This window comes from Dermochelys coriacea, chromosome 3 (genome assembly GCF_009764565.3).
Source record: "Dermochelys coriacea isolate rDerCor1 chromosome 3, rDerCor1.pri.v4, whole genome shotgun sequence".
NCBI lineage: Eukaryota > Metazoa > Chordata > Testudines > Dermochelyidae > Dermochelys > Dermochelys coriacea.
The window spans coordinates 13,277,253-13,300,671 of NC_050070.1; the positions used below are offsets into that span (position 1 = coordinate 13,277,253).

The 23,419-nt window shown below is 41.1% G+C and overlaps 1 protein-coding gene across 1 annotated transcript; it reads left to right on the forward strand.

Annotated features, from left to right (window-relative positions):
• Positions 1-692: 692 nt before the first annotated feature.
• On the forward strand, positions 693-18,950 carry LOC119854084 (serotriflin-like). The gene is made up of 8 exons (XM_038398001.2): positions 693-837; positions 5,766-5,827; positions 9,100-9,216; positions 9,702-9,789; positions 10,973-11,118; positions 14,543-14,637; positions 16,538-16,626; positions 18,225-18,950. The coding sequence occupies exons 2-8, from the start codon at positions 5,768-5,770 to the stop codon at positions 18,350-18,352; spliced, it is 723 nt and encodes a 240-aa protein (XP_038253929.1). The 5' UTR covers positions 693-837; positions 5,766-5,767; the 3' UTR covers positions 18,353-18,950.
• The last annotated feature ends 4,469 nt before the right edge of the window (positions 18,951-23,419 follow it).

The window sequence follows — 23,419 nt, forward strand, 5'->3', positions numbered from 1 at the left end:
GGGAGGAGAGTGGGTGGCACAGAGGAACATTCGGGGGGTGAGCAACAATGCGAGTAGCTTGGGCTGGCCCTGTGCGGCAGGCCTCAGGAGGGAACATCACCTCCACCCTCTAACTCAGCTCAGCAGGTCACCCAATCTGTCTGGGTTGGTGGGATGGAACCAAAAATTGTAACTCAAATGATCGGAGCCTCCCCTGCGAGATTTAAAATTTTTGCTTGCACCCTTCCCCCCCCCGACCCAGACAGGTACTCCCTCCCTGAGCCCTGCCCCACAGGGCTGGCCCTATCCACCTGGCATCACCAGCCTGAGCCACCCCCCATTTTAAAAAACCTCTATACTAAATAAAATGTGTTGTCCACCATTCGTGTACCCCCTGACAAAAGCTCATGTACCCAAGTTTGAAAGCCCCTGGTGTTGATGAATATTAGACCCACTAAGCTTAGCAATAACTAGCTGTGTCAACTCTCTGTAAAGATCCTTTGTGACATGAGATTATTCAGTTTGCTCTAATTGTGAAATTTACTTATAATTAGCAATGTAGAAGAAACTCAGGTCAGCTACTTAACTGGAAGCAGAGATTTCCTGGCACTTTCCAAATACACAGTATTAGGAAGTAAAAATCAAATGCGAATAACATCTTTTGGGAAGAGTGTATGACAAAACCAATGCTCTCCCCAGTTCCAGTTAGGATTTTATTAAATCTGCGGTGACGCTGAGTCACCTTGCCAAAGCAGGAAAGAGGTGACCTATATATCATGCTCCAGTGAAGAAATCCATTCACTTCCACCAACTCTTGAAACGTGCAGAAGACATTTCCTATCTTCCCAGAAAGGAAAGGTAAGACTTGCATTCCTTTATTTAACATGTGGAGACCTTATTCTCATGTTTTAAAATATGATCTGCTACAAAGAAGGCTGTTTGAAACATTCGGGCACTCAGAGTAATATAATGCCTTTGTTTTTTTTTCAATGAAATGAGGAAGGGTAAAATATAGGCAAAGGGTTAGCTAAAGTAAGAAGAGAAAATATGGAAAGAATCAAGAAACAATAAAAAGTGTCCTTTATACCATGTGACTAGGCAATAAAACAGCAGTTAAGCAGGGGTATTAAATAATATTTACGTTTAAATTCTGGTTCTTTGTGTGCGCTGTTGGCTTAGATAAAATTCTCTTCAGGACAGGGATCCTGTCTCATTACATAGCCGTAAACTACCTTGCACCTACAGAAAGCTACCTAAAGAAAAACTGTAGTGTGTATAATTATAAAACAGTTTCACTAGATAATAAATAATGAATGTGGAGTTGCACTTTTGTAAGAAAGAGAAGAAGATAGCCCGCTTTGTATAAATAGTTTAGGCTAGACTGAGTCTTTCCAAGACTCAGCCTTTGGGAAGGAAACAGAAGCACACACAAGAAGATTTCTGCCTGTAATGTTGAAATAATACAGGCTGGAAGTATTAAGGCACTGATCCTGCAATGCTGTGTATGGATTGGCCCTATGATGTCAATGGGACTTTGCACATGCACAGAGCACAGAGCTGGTTGCAGGATCAGGCTCTAAAGTTTAACTCTCAGAGCAAGTAGGTTTACGTCTTCTAACGCAGGGGTTCCCAAACTGTGTAACGTAAGCCCCTGGGGGTATGCGAGACATCTCGGTGGGGGAGGGGGATGTGGGAGTAATGGTGGATTTCATTTATTCATTATTTTATTTATTGCATTTTCATAATAGGCCACTCAGATGAAGCTTTAAAACTCATTGGGAGTTTGTTATGTACAATACAGTTAAATAAAAATACTGTTAATTTACTTCAAGATGTACCAATGAGAACACAGATACACAAAGACATGGACATACAGCGCCTTCCCCTCCAATCACTGTACAGCATGGGTTCCATTGCCCAGAAACTGTCTAATTTAACCAAACTCAGAACTTAATCAGAGTTTTTTACAGTTGTATACATTGCACTATACTATATCTGTACGTAACAACAAAAGGTCGACAGCTGACTAAAGACAGGTAGTGTTAAGAAGAACACACAAAGTATCAGTGATGAGAAGGGTAGGAGTACACTGGCAGCTGGTACAGCTGGAAGGGGCTAAGCAATAAGAAAAGTTTGGGAACCTCTATTATAATGCATAAGCATTTGGGTGAAAAGGATGGGTTTTTCAAAAAGATTTAAGTAAGTAGGAGTCCCATTGACACTCAATAGGATCCTGCAGGCATTTTTGTAACTCTGTAGGAATCAAGTAAAAAACTCATAATTATATTGCGTTTTTCTTACAAAATTTTAGCATGAACATTTTTGCCATTTCATTGGGGGCATTTCTCAGTCCTATTTGCAAATTTAACTATAGTCACAATTTCTATGAGTTGGTTATTTTCACCTCAGAACATGCTACAGCATATATTTTCCCAAGTTTTTAATGCCAAAGTCACTTGTATGTGAAAAATGAATTTCTTTCCACTTGGATAAGAGTGCAGTTTGCTCTAAGAGTAGCCCGGTTTCACTTGAAAACAGACACATTTTAGCTTGAAATACTTGTGTACAGCTACAAATTTACCAAAAAATCCTCCTATTGTCTAGTGCGGAATGAAATGCAGGAAAAAAATCATGTTATTAAGAATATTTCTTTAATCTCAAGTACTGGTGCAGTCATGTATAATATTACATTTGGAAATAGTAAGGTAAAGTTATAAGACAACAAATGTGTACTAAATATACCTTAAAGTCAAACAAACACAGCACCAGAAAATGTATTACAGGAAAGAAAAATTACATATATTAACCCTAAGGATCAGCATTAAACTGTTTAGTGTTCATATATTTTAGAAGTTAGGGCCAGATCCTTAGCTAGTGAAAATGAACATAGTTGCATTGCCAGCTGAGGAATTGGCCCATAATGAATCCATATGCCACAGACATATATAATTATTAGATACTTTGTATGTTCATATCTGCATCTGGGGAGCTGAGATTACAACCTTGGTTCTAAGATTGCACAAAACACAGGACTAGACCAATTCAGCTAAAGCAGAAACTCTTTTATTGTTAGTAGTAGAAGGTCCCTTATTCTCCATATGAGTCAGCTACTAGAGGACAATGTCACAAGGCAATTATACTACTCGATTGCCAATACCTCGCACCAGATAAGTCTACAGATAGACAGTACCTTGTCTAAGCCAAGAGGAGTACAGGCAGACATTAAGATTGTGGAAGACATAATGGACTAGTTCCTTACCCGGTGTAAATGGGTTTAGTTTCACTGATGCAAATAGAGTTTTAGAGACTGAAGTTGATAGAGCTGCAAGTGAGGATATGATCTATTCCAGCATCATACAAGCAATCTGGTGAGCAGTGGAGCTTGCTATAGCGGTAGGAAAAGTTCAACCTGCTTTTCCCCCATACTCCTTGTCAACATGCTCTCTTTGCAAGTAGCTCTAGAGACCCATTTCTTCTAGTCTGAAAGAGACTAGGACTTTTTAGCTTGGAAAAGAGGAGACTAAGGGGGGATATGATAGAGGTCTATAAAATCATGAGTGCTGTGGAGAAAGTGAATAAGGAAAAGTTATTTACTTGTTCCCATAATATAAGAACTAGGGGCCATCAAATGAAATTAATGGGCAGCAGGTTTAAAATAAATAAAAGGAAGTTCTTCTTTACACAGCACACAGTCAACCTGTGAAACTCCTTGCCTGAGGAGGTTGTGAAGGCTAGGACTATAACAAGGTTTAAAGGAGAACTAGATAAATTCATGGAGATTAAGTCCATTAATGGTTATTAGCCAGGATGGGTAAGGAATGGTGTCCCTAGCCTCTCTTTGTCAAAGGGTGGAGATGGATGGCAGGAGAGAGATCACTTGATCATTACCTGTTAGGTTCGCTCCCTCTGGGGCACGTGGCATTGGCCACTGTCTGCAGACAGGATACTGGGCTGGATGGACCTTTGGTCTGACCCAGTATGGCCATTCTTATGTTCTTATGCATATGGAAAGGTCTGCTAATCTCATTGTCATTTTACCAAGAATACATTAAACCACAACCATCAACCTCCCTCTAAACCAAATACAAAATTAAGCTAATAATAAATCAACCTGGCACCATACACTTAAGCCTACTTACACTGCGGCTTGGGCACAGGACCAATGAAAGTGAATTCCAGCCCAGCCACTAGCCCAAGCCAGTTAAACAAGAGGTACTTTGAGCCAAAGCCTCCAAGCTGATCCTAACGACAATTACAGGGAGCAAAGATCCCCAGAGATAATTGGGTCCTGGGCCTTACAGGGATTTGAAAATACTCCTGAACACTTTTTGAATTGCACACAGAATCAGACAGAAATGCAAAGTAAAGATTCAAGCACACCTCTCACATGCTAAGAGTCCTGTCCAGTGCAAGTAGTGGGCAGCTGCCTTCTACACTGGACACAGCTCCTAGGTGGATCTCCAGGACAGCCCGGCATCCCAACAGGTCATCACTGGGTGAAAACCATTGCTGTGTTCCATTCACACAATTATGCTATGGGCAAACCTTCTATAACAAAAGTCCTGAAACAACTCATCTTTCCTGGGACACAATCTCTGGCCCAGCTCTTGATCCATAGCAATATTCCAGCGCTGGTCTTTAACCACCTACTCTTTGAACACAGTGGACACATCAATGCCATCTCAGTTATTCAGATAGATTGTGACTAAGACCATGCATTTGCCCTGGAAAGAAGGATTCCCCCCTTAGTATTCTCACAGGGTCTACTCAAAGTTTGGGTAAGTGTAGGCAGAGTTACTTGCCCACTTACTTCCTCCCCAGAGCAGGTGGAAGGGGAATGGAAGAGACTTAGCTCCTGCCCTTACTCGCTGGCCAAAGTCAGGAGGAAAGCAGTGCGAGCTGGAGGTAGAAGTTGACATTGGTGCTATAGACCAGCAATAAATTACTATCCTAAGGAGCAAAGAGAAAGCAAGGGAGAAATTGAGGCAGAGAAGGATGTCTCCTAAGGATATTTCTGGGAGCTCATGCATCACTCATTGCTCAGGGTTGTTTCTAAAATTACCATCTAGCCCTAAATCTTATCTTCCTTCCATGCACATGGCCACCTCCCTGTTTCAATTGTAAACAAAGGGCATTGGTTTGAACAAAACTTAAGGGGCTAAATTCAAATTAGGTTTGCACTGGCTTCTTCTGCTGTAACCTCAGGTGCATATCCCCAGCAGTAGAAAGTCTGCTGGGGAGGTAGCTATGGTACCTCTCCACAATGGGATGGACAGTATGGGCAAGTGCAATCCAGTAAGAGGCCAGGAAGGGAGCATTGCAAAGGTGCGTAGTGCACATGCTAATTCAGTGCATCCCCTCTGTAGTCTCCACAGGGAAGATTCCTATGGAGCTCTGGCTAGAAACTAAACCTGTCCCCACATAATGAAAACCCCAAGACCGGGTGGCAGCAATAGTAATGTCTCCCCTTCTTCCATGCAGGGAAATTGAGGACATCGCTCTACACTTAACTTAGTAGAAAGGAAAACCCTCTAGTAGAGGAGCGTGTACTGTGAGAAAAACATGGGTTGCTGGTTGGCTTATAGTGCTGTTAGAAGTAACAGAGAGAGAAAGAAAGCAGGATTTTTCTCTCTAGTATAAAGACCTGGTGACAAAACCACCAACTTCTTGATTGAGAAAAACTCTAGACATATACAGCACATGGCAGCACACTTCTATAATGTGTTTAAATAAACATAAGCTATAGACAGGAAAGAGAACTAAGCAGGTTGTTCTTCCCTTTTCAGAGATGATTCTGCTGGCTGCATTCCTCGGCCTGGCTGCTGTGTTGCAGCCATCCACTGGACAGGTAGGACAAGAGCTGGGTGGGAAACATTTTTCCAATCCCATGAATATTTTGAGTTTTCTGAATCACAATGGAAAGTAAAAATGTCAAATATTTTTGCAAACTGATGAAGAAAAAAAACCATTTGTACAACATTTGAAATGTTCCACTTCAGTCATTTCAAAGCATTTCATGTTGATTTTGACCCTTTTTGGGAGAAATGGGGGGTGAAATTTTAAACCTGTTAAGTCCCTAAAGCAACACAAGCACTAAAATCAGCTTACATCCTTAAAATGACATAAGTGTTCAAGGCAAACTAAAGCAGTGGCTCTCAACCTTTCCAAACTACTGTACCACTTTCAGGAGTCTGATTTGTGTTGAATACCTCCAAGTTTCACCTTGCTTAAAAACTACTTACTTTCAAAACCAGACATAAAAATACAAAAGTGTCACAGCACACTGTTTCTGAAAAATTGCTTATGTTCTCTTTTTTTACCATATAATTATAAAATAAATCAATTGAAATATAAATATTGTACTTACATTTCAGTGCATAGGATATAGAGCAGTATAAACAAGTCATTGTATGAAATTTTAGTTTGTACTGACTTTGCAAGTGCTTTTTATGTAGCCTGTTGTAAAACTAGGAAAATATCTAGATGAGTTGAAGTACCCCCGGAAAATAACTGCATGCCCTCAGGGGTACACATACCCCTGGTTGAGAACCACTGAACTAAAGGACAGATCCTGAAAATACTTTCTCAATTAACTTTACTCACATGAGTAGTCCTCTCAATAGCAATAGGTTTACTCATGTGAGTAAAGTCAGACATATGAAGAAGCAATCATAGAATCAGGGCCTAAGACCCTGAGGCTGAGTAAGGTTTACAAATGAAAAGTGAAATGACACACACATGCAGTAATACTGACTGAACTTAGATAGTCATAACTGGGAAAACAGAGGGTTACAATGAAAACTGTTTTGTAACCATAGGTATAACATTCATGATCATGAAGAAATTCTATAGTATACTGAAGAACTCAAACATTTCATGGTATTTTCATGGATGTGAAAGGAGTAAGAATTTCAAAATGCCAAAAACTTCAGCAAAAATTTCCAAAGAGATGCTTAACAGTCACATAGCGTCATACAACAATCTCTTTGTGATATATCTGTGCAGTGCTGAGCACAATGGTATCCTTGACCTAGGAGCAACCATGATGTAAATAGTAGGGATGTCAAGTGATTAAAAAAATGAATCACGATTAATCATGCTGTTAAACAATAATAGAATACCATTTATTTAAATATTTTTGGATGTTTTCTACATTTTCATATATATTGATTTCAGTTACAACACAGAATACAAAGTGTACAGTGCTCACTTTATATTTATTTTTTATTACAAGTATATGCATTGTAAAAACACAAAAGAAATAGTATTTTTCAATTCATCTAATACAAGTTCTGTAGTGCAATCTCTTTATCATGGAAGTTGAACTTACAAATGTAGAATTATGTACAAAAAAACCCTGTAGTTAAAAATAAAATAATGTAAAATTTTAAATCCACTCAGACCTACTTCTTGTTCAGCCAATTGCTCAGACAAATAAGTTTGTTTACATTTGAAGGAGATAATGCTGCCTGCTTCTTGTTTACAATGTCACCTGAAAATGAGAACAGGCATTCTAATGGCAGTGTTGTAGCCAGCGTTGCAAGATATTTTGTGACAGATGCACTAAAGATTCATATGTCCCTTTATGCTTCAACCACCATTCCAGAGGACATGCGTCCATGCTGATGATGGGTTCTGCTCGATAACAATCCAAAACAGTGAGGACCGACGCCTGTTCATTTTCATTATCTGAGTCACGTGTCACCGGCAGATGGCTGATTTTCTTTTTTTGTGGTTCGGGTTCTGTAGTTTCATATTGGAGTGCTGCTCTTTTAAGACTTCTGAAAGCATGCTCCAAACTTTGTCCCTCTCATATTTTGGAAAGCACTTCAGATTCTTAAACCTCGGAGAGTGCTGTAGCTATCTTTAGAAATCTCAGATTGGTATCTTCTTTGCGTTTTGTCAGATCTGCAGTGAAAGTGTTCTTAAAATGAACAACATATGCTGGGTCATCATCCGAGATGGCTTTCACATGCAATATATGGCAGAATGAGGGTAAAACAGAGCAGGGGACATACAGTTCTCCCCCAAGGAGTTCAGTCACAAATTTAATTAACACATTATTTTTTTAATGAGTGTCATCAGCATGGAAGCATGTCCTCTGGAACGGTGGCTGAAGCATGAAGAGGCATACAAATGTTTAGCATATCTGTCACCTAAATACCTTGCAATGACGACTACAAAAGTGCCATGCAAACACCTGTTCTCACTTTCTGGTGACATTGTAACTAAGAAGAGGGCATCATTATCTTCTGTAAATGTAAACAAACTTGTTTGTCTGCACGATTGGCTGAACAAGAAGTAGGACTGAGTGGACTTGTAGGTGATAAATTTTACATTGTTTTGAGTGCAATTATGTAACAAAAAAATCTACATTTGTAAATTGCACTTTCATGGCAAAGAGATTGTACTATAGTATTTGTATGACGTGAATTGAAAAATACTATTTCTTTTATTTATCCTTTTTCAGTGCAAATATTTGTAATAAAAATAATACACACTTTGCATTCTGTGTTGTAATTGAAATCAATATATATGAAAATTTAGAAAAACATCTAAAATATTTAATAAATTTCAATTGGTATTCTATTAACAGTGTGATTAAAACTGTGATTATTCACAATTAATTTTTAATTGCGATTAATTTTTCTTAGTTAATCATGTGAGTTAACTGTGATTAATCGACAGTGTATTAATGAATTAATACATTCAGTGGAGTTGTTCCTGCCTTTAACAGTACTGTATTTGGCCCAATATATTTCAAAGAATTTGGCAGTCTAAAATTTCTAAGATTAGATAACACTATCAGTTTCTGATTGCTAAATTGTGTTCACTGGGAACACGTGAAGTAAGGTGCTACATAGCATAGAATAAAAATATTAGAATCTGACCTATAATTAATTAATCGATGATTGATTGACAGATTCATTCTGATGAAAATAAGTTTATAAACATAATTACAGGTTTCAGAGTAGCATAACTAAGGGTTAGGGTTAGGGCTAGTTCATGAAATATTTGAAAGACACATTAATTGGAATTGATTCCTAGGTTTACATATAAAATATTTTAGACTCACACAACCAAATATAAGAAAAACTATTGTATATCCCTTTAATTTAGACTCCAGATTTAACTTCTCTGTCAACTGACAACGCAAATCAACAAAAGGATATTGTTGACAAGCACAATGCCTTAAGGAGAGGGGTGATGCCAACCGCTAGGAACATGCTGAGGATGGTAAGATGCATTCTGCAAAGCAATCTATAATGCATACAGACCCTATCAATGTTACTAGAGAATTTGGAAGGGCACAGCATTTCACCTGGCAGAAAACATGCCATTTGAATTCTTTCCCCCATAAAATGTTAGTGAACATAGGAGTTATCAGGGGAAGGGAGCAGGTTGGATAAGACAGATCTTGCTGCTCATGAACAATGATGTCTCCTTTTGAAGTGAAAGGAAAAACCACTAGGTCTGGTCTCCCAGGTTGCCCTGTCATGTATTCTCCATCTAGCTAATCACCGTGATATCTAGCCTCCTCCTAAGGTGTGCAGCTACTGAGCAGCTCCTCATTTTACTGCCCAAATGAAAAAGAAGGAATTGTCAAGAAAATTTTAAACACTGAAAATGCAATTTCCAAGTGTATGTTCTCTTCTATGTTCTGCATTACGAAGTACTAAGCGGTACACATCTGAACACCTAATGTTTCTCATTTCATTAAGGAATGGAGTCCTGCAGCTGCAGAGAATGCCAAAAGTTGGGCAAATGAATGTACTTTATCCCACAGTCCCCAAAACAGAAGGACAACTAGTAAGTAAAGTGTCACTTTTAAATCAACAATGCTTCATTCAACCCATTATACAAACAATTTGCAGATAATGTAACCCCATTCATATTTAAGTGGTATTAATATTTTGCTGAATGAATAACATAACACTGGACTGTATGGATTCATCTATTCTGCAATAGGACTGCATGATATTTAGATGTAAGCAAAAGTTTTTTGAATATTGACTACATTTCAACATTAAAGAAATAATGAAAAATTTCCAAGAAATTTCACAATTTTTAACTTTTAAAGAAAAATTGGGAAAAAATTCAATTTTTTTTTAGATTTATCTCCTTCCAATCCCCCTCCTCCCATTCTTTATCCCCAAACAGCTCTAATAAGATGAAAAGTTTTTGGTGTGAAGGTAAATCCCTTTTAATTGTGGTCACTTGCATTTGTTCACAGAGTGATGAACAAGTCTATTGTTAATTTGAGTTTATCATTGATTCAAGACTGGATCCAAAGCAACACCCTGGACAGGAACACTCCTGACACATGAGAAAGTTAGAATCCAGATCCAAATTTAGGCTTTGATTCTGATCTATGTTGCACTAGTTTTACACTGATGTAATTCCACTGACATCTATGGAGTTACTCTTGATTTAAGAATCTTTGCAAGAAAACCTATTCTCACAATATTTTCATACCAAACACCAGGATGGATTAATAGTAGATCCTTAAAATCGGGACATGGTTTATGGAGGAAACCAGAAGGCTGGGCCAATATGTGACTATTCAGGATGCATTAGACAAGGAACCAGGGGGCAATGTCAATAAGTTTATTTGTGCTGACAGCAATGTCTGTCCAGAGTGGGTGAATCTCAGAGTTTTAGGGATACATTGGCATTTTGGTAGTCCTGGGCTCTGCTGACTTATCGCTGCCATGAAAGTTCAAATAAATATCTGAATCTTTGAACACTTAGGAGCTCCAAAGGTAACCTCTGAACCATTGGAATTTATGCACACTATTCACTCATGACCTAAAGAGTGACAGAGGGTAGGGCTGTAAAGTGTGGATATTCAGGAAATTAAATGGATTCTTCTCACCAGGCTCTCCTAGAAATTCCTGAATCTTCTACTGGTTCTCTCCACATACAAGATACTCTTGTATCTTCTTAAGCCCTTTTCATCAGCATTTGTGAACAGTTTCCTTTCCATTTTCAGCAGTGGGCTGTGGCGAAAATCTCTACATGTCAACTGCACCCAATTCCTGGTCAGATGCAATACAAGCCTGGTACAGTGAGGTGGAAAATTTCATGTATGGCATTGGGCCAACCACACCAGGTGCAGTCATTGGCCATTATACTCAGGTAGGGACCATAGCACCACTTGTCATATTCATGTTTTAAATGATACATGCTTGGCTAAATGATTAACAGGGGTAGGAGAAATAACAGCCTCGATATATATAAAGGGAATAAACACCATGAAGGATAAGAATTATTCCAACAGAGCAAAAGTAATGGGACAAAAAACAAAATAAACAATGGAAGCTCTAGACTAAATATTATGACCAACTTCCTCACAGTGAGGTCTCAGAGTGGTAGCCGTGATAGTCTGTATCAGCAAAAAGAATGAGAAGTACTTGTGGCACCTTAGAGACTAACAAATTTATTTGAGCATAAGCTTTTGTGGACTAAAACCCACTTCATCGGATGCATTTAGTGGAAAATATGGTAGGAAGATATATATATATACACAGAGAACATAAAAAAATGGGTATTGCCATACACACTATAATGAGTGTGATCAATTAAGGTTGAGCTATTATCAGCAGGAGAAAAAAACCTTTTGTAGTGATAATCAGGATGGCCCATTTCCAACAGTTGACAAGAAGGTAAGAGTAACAGTGGGGGTGGGGGTGGAGGTAAATACGCATGGGGAAATAATTTTACTTTGTGTAATGACCCATTCACTCCCAGTCTTTATTCAGCCCTAATTTAATGGTGTCCAGTTTGCAAATTAATTCCAATTCAGCAGTCTCTCGTTGGAGTCTGGTTTTGAAGCTTTTTTGTTGTAATATTGCGACTTTTAGGTCTGTAATCGAGTGACCAGGGAGACTGAAGTGTTCTCCAACTGATTTTTGAATGTTATAATTCTTGATGTCTGATTTGTGTCCATTTATTCTTTTACATAGAGACTGTCTGGTTTGGCCAATGTACATGGCAGAGGGGCATTGCCGGCACATGATGGCATATATCACACTGGTAGATGTGCAGGTGAACAAGCCTCTAATAGTGTGGCTGATGTGATTAAGTCTTATGATGGTGTCCCCTGAATAGATATGTGGTCAGAGTTGGCAACGGGCTTTGTTGCAAGGATAGATTCCTGGGTTAGTGGTTGTGTGGTGTGTGGTTGCTGGTGAGTATTTGCTTCAGGTTGGGGGGCTGTCTGTAAGCAAGGACTGGCCTGTCTCCCAAGATCAGTGAGAGTGAGGGATCATCCTTCAGGACAGGTTGTAGATGCTTGATGATACATTGGAGAGGTTTTAGTTGGGGGCTGAAGGTGATGGCTAGTGGCGTTCTGTTACTTTCTTTGTTGGTCCTGTCCTGTAGTAGGTGACTTCTGGGTACTCTTCTGGCTCTGTCAATCTGTTTTTTCACTTCAGCAGATGGGTATTGTAGTTGTAAGAATGGTTGATAGAGATCTTGTGGGTGACTGTCTCTGTCTGAGGGGTTGGAGCAAATGTGGTTGTATCTTAGAGCTTGGCTGTAGACAATGGATCATATGGTGTGGTCTGGATGAAAGCTGGAGACATTTAGGTAAGTATAGCAGTCAGTAGGTTTCCGGTATAGGGTCGTGTTTATGTAACCATCACTTATTAGCACCGTCGTGTCCAGGAAGTGGATATCTTGTGTGGATTGGTCCAGGCTGAGGTTGATGGTGGAATGGAAATTGTTGAAATCGTGGTGGAATTCCTCAAGGGCTTCTTTTCCAATGGGTCCAGATGATGAAGATTTCATCAATGTAGCACAAGTGGAGTAGGGGCATTAGGGGACAAGAGCTGAGGAAGCGTTGTTCTAAGTCAGCCATAAAAATGTTGGCATACTGTGGCGCCATGCGGGTACCCACACACCACACAACAAAAACACTAACCCAGGAACCTATCCTTGCAACAAAGCCCGTTGCCAACTCTGTCCACATATCTATTCAGGGGACACCATCATAGGGCCTAATCACATCAGCCACACTATCAGAGGCTCATTCACCTGCACATCTACCAATGGGATATATGCCATCATCTGCCAGCAATGCCCCTGTCCCATGTACATTGGCCAAACTGGACAGTCTCTACATAAAAGAATAAGTGGACACAAATCAGATGTCAAGAATTATAACATTGAAAAACCAGTCTGAGAACATTTCAATCTCCCTGGTCACTCGATTACAGACCTAAAAGTTATATTATAACAAAAAAACTTCAAAACCAGACTCCAACAAGAGACTGCTGAATTGGAATTGATTTGCAAACTGGACACCATTAAATTAGGGTTGAATAAAGACTGGGAGTGGATGGGTCATTACACAAAGTAAACTATTTCCCCATGCTTATTTCCTCCCCCCCCACCCCCACTGTTACTCTTACCTTCTTGTCAACTGTTGGAAATGGGCCATCCTGATTATCACTACAAAAGGTTTTTTTCTCCTGCTGTTAATAGCTTACCTTAATTGATCACTCTCATTATAGTGTGTATGGCAACACCCATTTTTTCATGTTCTCTGTGTATATATATATCTTCCTACTGTATTTTCCATTGCATGTATCCAGTGAAGTGGGTTTGGTCCACGAAAGCTTATGCTCAAATAAATTTGTTAGACTCTAAGGTGCCACAAGTACTCCTCATTCTTTTTACAGTGAGGTCTGTTAGACCAAGGGATGTGGTGGAAACCATATGGCTTGCATAATTTAAAACTAGGCTAGACCAAGCTCCCTAAGTTGTAGGAAACCATACAACAGTGTCAGACAGAGAGACTAGATAACCTATTAGATTTTTTTCCTTGTGGGAGAAATGTTGTTCTTGCTCTTGTTGTTCAGGCCCTAAACTATCATCATCTTCCCTTAGCCTTCCTTCACTATGTTCTTCAGACATATACACACACACACTCATTCACATTCACTAGTTATAAACTAATCAAGCTAATTCCCCTACAGGCTAGGAAAGAAGAAAGTCTAAAAGAGACTTAATTTGTATTTTTAAATATTTTGGAGGCATTTGGTTATTACTGGAATGGGGACAAGATAAGAACCTAGAGAGATAAACATATGTAGGTTGGTTTACAAATGCTCTATACAATTGTATTGTCTTAGATTTAATTATCAGAAGCAGCCATTATGACTATCTAGTCTCACCAGTTGCGTGTAACACAGAACAGATAATTGTATCTACTGATTCCTGCCTCTTGCCCAACAATTTGTAGTTGAACCTGTGTATATATTTGTATGTATATGTCCTGATTTAAAAACTCTAGGTGACTGAGAATCTACTATGTTGCTTGGGTTTCATCCCCATTACATCCTAGATGGTTTTCTATGAAGGGTGAGTAAGACAATATGAAAACTACGTAGTGTTTCTGTTTCCATTCCTACAAGATGTAACATTCTGCCACACTGTATAATAAGATAATATGCCCAAATCTCAATTTCATAGGAAAATGTTTTTAAATGTATATTTTATTATATTAAAAATATAGAGCCCTTCATATCCACTCATTTATTTACTCTTCTCTCTCCAGGTGGTTTGGTACAAGTCTTACCAGATTGGCTGTGCAATTGCCTTTTGTCCTCAGAGATTTTACAAATACTATTACGTTTGCCATTACTGTCCTGCGTATGTATTAACTATGGATTTCATTGATTATCAGAATTCCTTCGTGCTTTAATTCATCAAAATGATCCAAGGAGCTGTCGGCTACATTGCAGAATGCAGCATATTTTTCAAAGTGGGCTTATGGTCAGAGGGCCAATTCAGTAATAATGGTGTGCAGAAGCATACATGCAAATTACACTCTGAAATAAAACTACCCATAACCCCCCCCCACCACCCCACCCAATAATTGCCCTGTGAGGTCTGCTCTGCTTAAAAATCTAAGCATTTTGTCTTAACAGCCGGGTAAGTGAAAAAGAAGATGCTCGTATTTCTAACTAATAGGGGCCTGCAAGAAAATTTCCCTAGGACATGTTATCTACTAACTGCCACCTGCAGGGTTTATTGCACCTTCCTTTGAAGTAGCTGTGCTGGTCATTGTGAGCCCTCTACTCAGGATGCCACATAAGCACTTGCAAGTATCGTAAGCAATCTATCATTAATATGGCTGGGAGACTGTCACAGAAGTCATGGATTCCATGACTTTCCGTGACCTCCGTGACTTCTGTAGCAACTGGTGCTGGCTCAGGGGCTGCCCAAGTGGGGAAGCCCCTGGGCCAGCAGCAGCAGTTTGGGTGTGTGGGAGGGAGCTCAGGGCCAGAGGCAGGGGGTTGGTAGGTGTGGGAGAGCGCTTACCTCAGGGTGAGGGGCTCCCCAGCTCCCACTGGCATGGGCATGGCCCTGCAGCTCCTAGGTGGTGAAGGGGCCAGAGGCAGGCTCCGTGCTGCACACTGCCCACCCCCGCAGGCCCTGCCCCGGCAGCTCCAACTGGCTGTGGTTCCCAGCCAATGGGCACTGCGACAGCTGGCGTTTGTGGCGGGAGCAGCACGCTGAGCCCCCTGGCCCCTCCGCCGCCTAGGAGCTGCAGGGCCATGGAGCGGGTAGGGAGCCCCACCCCTTGCCAACATCATCAACCCTCCCCCACCCACCATGAGCAGGGCTCTGGTGCCCAGCCCCCACCACCACCACCAGCGGGATCCTGGACCACCTCCCTCAGCACCCACGGTGCCCCCAGACCACCCGCGCCCCACCCAAGAGCACGGGCCATGAATTTTTGTTTACTGCCTGTAACCAGTCCATGACTTTTACTAAAAATACCTGTCACTAAACGTAGCCTTAATCATTAACAATAAAGACAACAGGGTAAGATTTTCAAAGCAGTGCAGGGGATTTGGCCATACACCTTTGATTCATTTTAATATTTACATTTTGACATTTGAAATTATTGTTTGACACATACCAGACTAAGGGTATATCTACACTGCAGCCCGGGATGTGATTGCAGCTCATGTAGATGTGTCTGTGCTTGTTTTATTCTCACTAGCTTGCAAAATATAGTGATGAGTGCATGGTAGAGCAGACATCAGCCCATGCTGTATAAGCCTGCCTGACCCCGCTGGGCACATACTCACTGGTCTAGTCCAGGGGTTCTCAAACTGGGGGTCAGGACCCCTCAGGGTGTCACGAGGTTATTACATGGGGTGTTGCGAGCTGTCAGCCTCCATCCCAAACCCCGCTTTGCCTCCAGCATTTATAATGGTGTTAAATTTATTAAAAAGTGTTTTTAATTTATAAGGCGGGGGTCACACTCAAAGGCTTGCTATGTGAAAGGGGTCACCAGTACAAAAGTTTGAGAACCACTGGTCTAGTCTGTGCTGAAGCCTGCCCCATGGCATCTTTGCTCTTTTAGCATTGTGGTTAGATTAGAACTAGTGCAGGAATGTCTACACAACCAGCAAATCACACACACACACACACAAACACCCCCCCCCCCGACTGCAGTGTAAATGTCCCCTGAGTGTAAATGAAGATGCGTGTTGTAGACTGGCTTTACATTTTATTCTGTTTAATTTTACTATTTCAGGGGGAATTACAGAAAAGTAATGAGCACACCTTATAAATCAGGGCCAGTGTGTGGAGATTGCCCTAATGCTTGTGACAATGGACTATGCAGTAAGTTTTAGCAGTTTGAAGTATTGCAGTGGCAAAGTTTTCATTTACTAAAACAATGTTTAATTCCCTTGGCGGGAAGGCTTTTGGAAATTATCAACTCAAAAATCTTGCGTACAGAACGTGACTGCGAGGCCCTTACATATGCTCATTGCTAACCATGTTATATTTAAAAATGAGCACATGTAGGGGCTCATGTAAGGGCTTCTGAGAGGGGATTGTTATCCTGTCAGGGGACTGTCCTAATGTTCTCATGTCCCCATCAGAAGAGAAGACTGAGGAGGACATGACAACATTCTTTGGATGTGTCAAATTTCATTATAAAGGAGATGGTGATCAATTGTTCTGCATGTCCCCCCTGGGTAGGACAAGAAGTAATCAATTCAGTTTATAGTCAGGGAGATTTATGTTAGATATTAGGAAAATCTTCCTAACTATAAAGATAGTTAAGCACGGGAACATGTTACTAGGGAGGATGTGGAATCCCTGTCATTGGAAGTTTATTTTTTTAAGAATAGGCTAGGTAAGTATGTCAGGAATGGTCTAGGAATACTTAATGCTGCCTCAGCATGGGGGCAGATGACCTCTCAAGCCATACATTTCTATGATTCTGTACTGAATAGGACTTTGCAATTATTCATATTTATTATTTGCTTTGTGATAGTGCTTATGAGCCGCTATCATGGGCCAGGACCCAGTTGTGCTAGGCACCACATAAGTATATAATGAATTCTATTGAAATCAATGAGAGAACTTGTGGAGTAAGTTTATATATAGAGATTACATATAAAGAAAAATAGCTATTCATATGCTGCTTAATATGAGCCAGGAGATCATCAAGTTCCCTACCTTGGCCCCCCAAAAAAGAAAAAGGAACTTGTGACAATGTTAAAAATATTTAACACCTACGATGGTAGTTTGTCAGGGCCTTTTGCTAACGACCAAAGTCACTTGTATTTTTGTACACTAAGAACTGCAGAGTATATAGAAAAACCTGCAATGGATTTTGCTGTTGTAACTTCCGAGAGCCACATATGGACAGATGGTAGAACTCCTGGAGGTACTGCCCCTGAGGCAGGCACAGTGCTTCTGGGAGTAAAGGATCAGTATGGCTGCTCTCCAAGTCAGATTGTGCCAGGCCCCTGAGCAAAGCTAGAAGAGAAGTAGGGCAGTTCTATATGACTTCTTCCTCCTGGACTACCAGGCAGATATAATGATACATTTCGCAGAACATACTAGGTTTGGAAATCTGGATTGCTCATTCTTGGGTCAAAACTCTTATGGGAAATAGAAGGAGAGAGAACTGATCTAGTCTTATTAAAATGTGACCGACCTGACTTGTCTGTCTTGTAATTGTATTGTAAAAAGCTGTATTAAAACAAACAAAGTATTGCTCCACCTGATAAATTGCCTTAAACTAAGTGAACAATTTTTCTGTTAGACTTGTACAATTTTACCGGGGAACAATTAAAACTGAACAGAAAAAAAATACAGTGAAAAAAATGCATATTGAGCCAAAACATGCTTTAAAGGCAACAGTTCAGGGCCTTTTTCCCCCTCCTCTTGTTAATACCTAATCTCATGCTCTGTTTCATTTTCAGCCAATCCTTGTAAGTATGTGGACATTTACGCAAACTGTCCTGATTTAAAAGTACTCCTCGGATGTACAAACCCCATGATCAAGAAAATATGTCCTGCCTCCTGCCGTTGCACCACTGAAATAAAATAACAGCCTCAGATTCCTCCCTTCATGAAAATTCTTCTTTTTAATGACAGCACCATTTAGAAAATCAGGGTCCCATCTTGCAGCCCTTATATATGAAATCCTACTGACTTCAATGGGGTTACTCACCTGAGTAATTGCTGTAGGATCTGACCTTTCATCTCATGTTTTTTCCTGCTTTAATTCTTTGTTTTAAAATGTAGTAGATTTTTCTTCCTTGCCTGAAATTCAGCATTGTACATACTAGACTTGTACAACATTGAATGACTGAGATTTCGTCTTTATCAATATCAACTTCATCCTTCACAAAATACCATCTAAAGGTCACTTCCTGTCAAGATATACTTGTGGTGTCCTTATTCTGAAAATAATCCCATTGATACAATGGGCCAGACTTCTCCCTCGTCATTCATGTTGAGAGCCACCTTACTGCACAATCAATGGGATCAGTAAGTCTATTCTTGAAAATCATTATCACACAAGGAAGGAAGGATTATGAGATAGGGAAATGTTCTCCTAATAACAAATAGAGAGCTGTCACCTGAATTACTTTCAAATCATTTGTCATTTCTGTGTTACTCATTAAATTACTCATTCAATACTGCACAACTTGTTTTGGCTTTTATTACTTTTGTTTCATGTAAAATACTGTTTAGCCAACTTCCATGGGTGTAAGTCTTTATCATAATTCTTTGTCCGTATAGCTTTGATGATGCAAGCAATGTTTGACTGATATGCCCGGAAACACTGCAGAAGATCTATAACACTCACCTATATTTTGAAGGGGTGACATTTTTCTAGTAGAAATAGACAAAGAATGTAGAGATGAGAGAAGTAATTTTAGTTAAAGTAACAATAAAAAAGTTCTGAGGCTCACAAATAAAGGGCCAAGTGGAATGAATAAAGTCTTTACTTTTACTTTTCATATAAGGAGGTGGAATTTCACTAAGAATGAATTTGGCTGCAGGAGGTTCCCAGAGGTGGAGATGGGTCTGATGATCTCCCCCCAGAGCAGCTGTGCAGGGGATGAACAAGTTCTGTCCCTCCCCAGCCCAGCTGGAGCTAGAAGCCCCCTGGCTGGGCACTCCTAGCAGCAGGGAGAGATTGGATTTCATGGGGAAGGGTTTATTTCATGGTCTGTGACACGTTTTTCATAGCCATGAAATTGGTAGGGCCCTAGTTATAATTAATACATTTTGGAAGGGATATTAAACCTTGTGCTTCAGGACTAAGCTAAATTTGAACTATTTGAGATGAGGAATAGATCTAATGTGGGGAGAGGGGGTAGAGAATTATCCCACCTCTGCCTACTGCAGGGTTCTTACACCTTCTTCTGAAGTAGCTGGTACTGGACACTGTCAGAGACAGGTTTCAGAGTAGCAGCCGTGTTAGTCTGTATTCGCAAAAAGAAAAGGAGTACGTGTGGCACCTTAGAGACTAACAAATTTATTAGAGCATAAGCTTTCGTGAGCTACAGCTCACTTCATCGGATGCATTTGGTGGAAAAAGCAGAGGAGAGATTTATATACACACACACACAGAGAACATGAAACAATGGGTTTATCATACACACTGTAAGGAGAGTGATCACTTAAGATGAGCCATCACCAGCAGCAGGGGGGGGAAGGAGGAAAACCTTTCATGGTGACAAGCAGGTAGGCTAATTCCAGCAGTTAACAAGAATATCAGAGGAACAGTGGGGGGTGGGGTGGGAGGGAGAAATACCATGGGGAAATAGTTTTACTTTGTGTAATGACTCATCCATTCCCAGTCTCTATTCAAGCCTAAGTTAATTGTATCCAGTTTGCAAATTAATTCCAATTCAGCAGTCTCTCGTTGGAGTCTGTTTTTGAAGCTTTTTTGTTGAAGTATAGCCACTCTTAGGTCTGTGATCGAGTGACCAGAGAGATTGAAGTGTTCTCCAACTGGTTTTTGAATGTTATAATTCTTGACGTCTGATTTGTGTCCATTCATTCTTTTACGTAGAGACTGTCCAGTTTGGCCAATGTACATGGCAGAGGGGCATTGCTGGCACATGATGGCATATATCACATTGGTAGATGCGCAGGTGAACGAGCCTCTGATGGTGTGGCTGATGTGATTAGGCCCTATGATGGTATCCCCTGAATAGATATGTGGACAGAATTGGCAACGGGCTTTGTTGCAAGGATAGGTTCCTGGGTTAGTGGTTCTGTTGTGTGGTGTGTGGTTGCTGGTGAGTATTTGCTTCAGATTGGGGGGCTGTCTGTAAGCAAGGACTGGTCTGTCTCCCAAGATCTGAGAGAGCGATGGCTCGTCCTTCAGGATAGGTTGTAGATCCTTGATGATGCGTTGGAGGGGTTTTAGTTGGGGGCTGAAGGTGATGGCTAGTGGCGTTCTGTTGTTTTCTTTGTTGGGCCTGTCCTGTAGTAGGTGACTTCTGGGTACTCTTCTGGCTCTGTCAATCTGTTTCTTCACTTCAGCAGGTGGGTACTGTAGTTGTAGGAATGCATGATAGAGATCTTGTAGGTGTTTGTCTCTGTCTGAGGGGTTGGAGCAAATGCGGTTATATCGTAGCGCTTGGCTGTAGACAATGGATCGAGTGGTATGATCTGGATGAAAGCTAGAGGCATGTAGGTAGGAATAGCGGTCAGTAGGTTTCCGATATAGGGTGGTGTTTATGTGACCATCGCTTATTAGCACCGTAGTGTCCAGGAAGTGGATCTCTTGTGTGGACTGGTCCAGGCTGAGGTTGATGGTGGGATGGAAATTGTTGAAATCATGGTGGAATGCCTCAAGAGCTTCTTTTCCATGGGTCCAGATGATGAAGATGTCATCAATGTAGCGCAAGTAGAGTAGGGGCATTAGGGAACGAGAGCTGAGGAAGCGTTGTTCTAAGTCAGCCATAAAAATGTTGGCATACTGTGGGGCCATGCGGGTACCCATCGCAGTGCCGCTGATTTGAAGGTATACATTGTCACCAAATGTGAAATAGTTATGGGTCAGGACAAAGTCACAAAGTTCTGCCACCAGGTTAGCCGTGACAGTATCGGGGATACTGTTCCTGACGGCTTGTAGTCCATCTTTGTGTGGAATGTTGGTGTAGAGGGCTTCTACATCCATAGTGGCTAGGATGGTGTTTTTAGGAAGATCACCAATGGACTGTAGTTTCCTCAGGAAATCGGTGGTGTCTCGAAGATAGCTGGGAGTGCTGGTAACGAAGGGCCTGAGGAGGGAGTCTACATAGCCAGACAATCCTGCTGTCAGGGTGCCAATGCCTGAGATGATGGGGCGTCCAGGATTTCCAGGTTTATGGATCTTGGGTAGCAGATAGAATACCCCAGGTCCTGGCTCCAGGGGTGTGTCTGTGCGGATTTGTTCTTGTGCTTTTTCAGGGAGTTTCTTGAGCAAATGCTGTAGTTTCTTTTGGTAACTCTCAGTGGGATCAGAGGGTAATGGCTTGTAGAAAGTGGTGTTGGAGAGCTGCCTAGTAGCCTCTTGTTCATACTCTGACCTATTCATGATGACGACAGCACCTCCTTTGTCAGCCTTTTTGATTATGATGTCAGAGTTGTTTCTGAGGCTGTGGATGGCACTGTGTTCTGCATGGCTGAGGTTATGGGGTAAGCGATGCTGCTTTTCCACAATTTCAGCTCGTGCACGTCGGCGGAAGCAGTCTATGTAGAAATCCAGGCTGCTGTTTCGACCTTCAGGAGGAGTCCACCTAGAATCCTTCTTTTTGTAGTGTTGGCAGGAAGGTCTCTGTGGGTTAATATGTTGGTCAGAGGTGTGTTGGAAATATTCCTTGAGTCTGAGACGTCGAAAATAGGATTCTAGGTCACCACAGAACTGTATCATGTTCGTGGGGGTGGAGGGGCAAAAGGAGAGGCCCCGAGATAGGACAGATTCTTCCGCTGGGCTAAGAGTATAGTTGGATAGATTAACAATATTGCTGGGTGGGTTACGGGAACCATTGTTGTGGCCCCTTGTGGCATATAGTAGTTTAGATAGCTTAGTGTCCTTTTTCTTTTGTAGAGAATCAAAGTGTGTTTTGTAAATGGCTTGTCTAGTTTTTGTAAAGTCCAGCCACGAGGAAGTTTGTGTGGAAGGTTGGTTCTTTATGAGAGTATCCAGTTTTGAGAGCTCATTCTTAATCTTTCCCTGTTTGCTGTAGAGGATGTTGATCAGGTGGTTCCGCAGTTTCCTTGAGAGTGTGTGGCACAGTACCCACCTGCTGAAGTGAAGAAACAGATTGACAGAGCCAGAAGAGTACCCAGAAGTCACCTACTACAGGACAGGCCCAACAAAGAAAACAACAGAACGCCACTAGCCATCACCTTCAGCCCCCAACTAAAACCCCTCCAACGCATCATCAAGGATCTACAACCTATCCTGAAGGACGAGCCATCGCTCTCTCAGATCTTGGGAGACAGACCAGTCCTTGCTTACAGACAGCCCCCCAATCTGAAGCAAATACTCACCAGCAACCACACACCACACAACAGAACCACTAACCCAGGAACCTATCCTTGCAACAAAGCCCGTTGCCAACTCTGTCCACATATCTATTCAGGGGATACCATCATAGGGCCTAATCACATCAGCCACACCATCAGAGGCTCGTTCACCTGCGCATCTACCAATGTGATATATGCCATCATGTGCCAGCAATGCCCCTCTGCCATGTACATTGGCCAAACTGGACAGTCTCTACGTAAAAGAATGAATGGACACAAATCAGACGTCAAGAATTATAACATTCAAAAACCAGTTGGAGAACACTTCAATCTCTCTGGTCACTCGATCACAGACCTAAGAGTGGCTATACTTCAACAAAAAAGCTTCAAAAACAGACTCCAACGAGAGACTGCTGAATTGGAATTAATTTGCAAACTGGATACAATTAACTTAGGCTTGAATAGAGACTGGGAATGGATGAGTCATTACACAAAGTAAAACTATTTCCCCATGGTATTTCTCCCTCCCACCCCACCCCCCACTGTTCCTCTGATATTCTTGTTAACTGCTGGAATTAGCCTACCTGCTTGTCACCATGAAAGGTTTTCCTCCTTCCCCCCCCTGCTGCTGGTGATG

Excerpts from the sequence above, each read along its gene's own strand:
- LOC119854084 (XM_038398001.2), top strand. The coding sequence starts at position 5,768 with ATGATTCTGCTGGCTGCATTCCTCGGCCTGGCTGCTGTGTTGCAGCCA. Across the intron at positions 9,217-9,701 it reads CTAGGAACATGCTGAGGATG|GAATGGAGTCCTGCAGCTGC; the intron begins GTAAGATGCATT and ends CATTTCATTAAG. Across the intron at positions 9,790-10,972 it reads CCAAAACAGAAGGACAACTA|CAGTGGGCTGTGGCGAAAAT; the intron begins GTAAGTAAAGTG and ends TTCCATTTTCAG.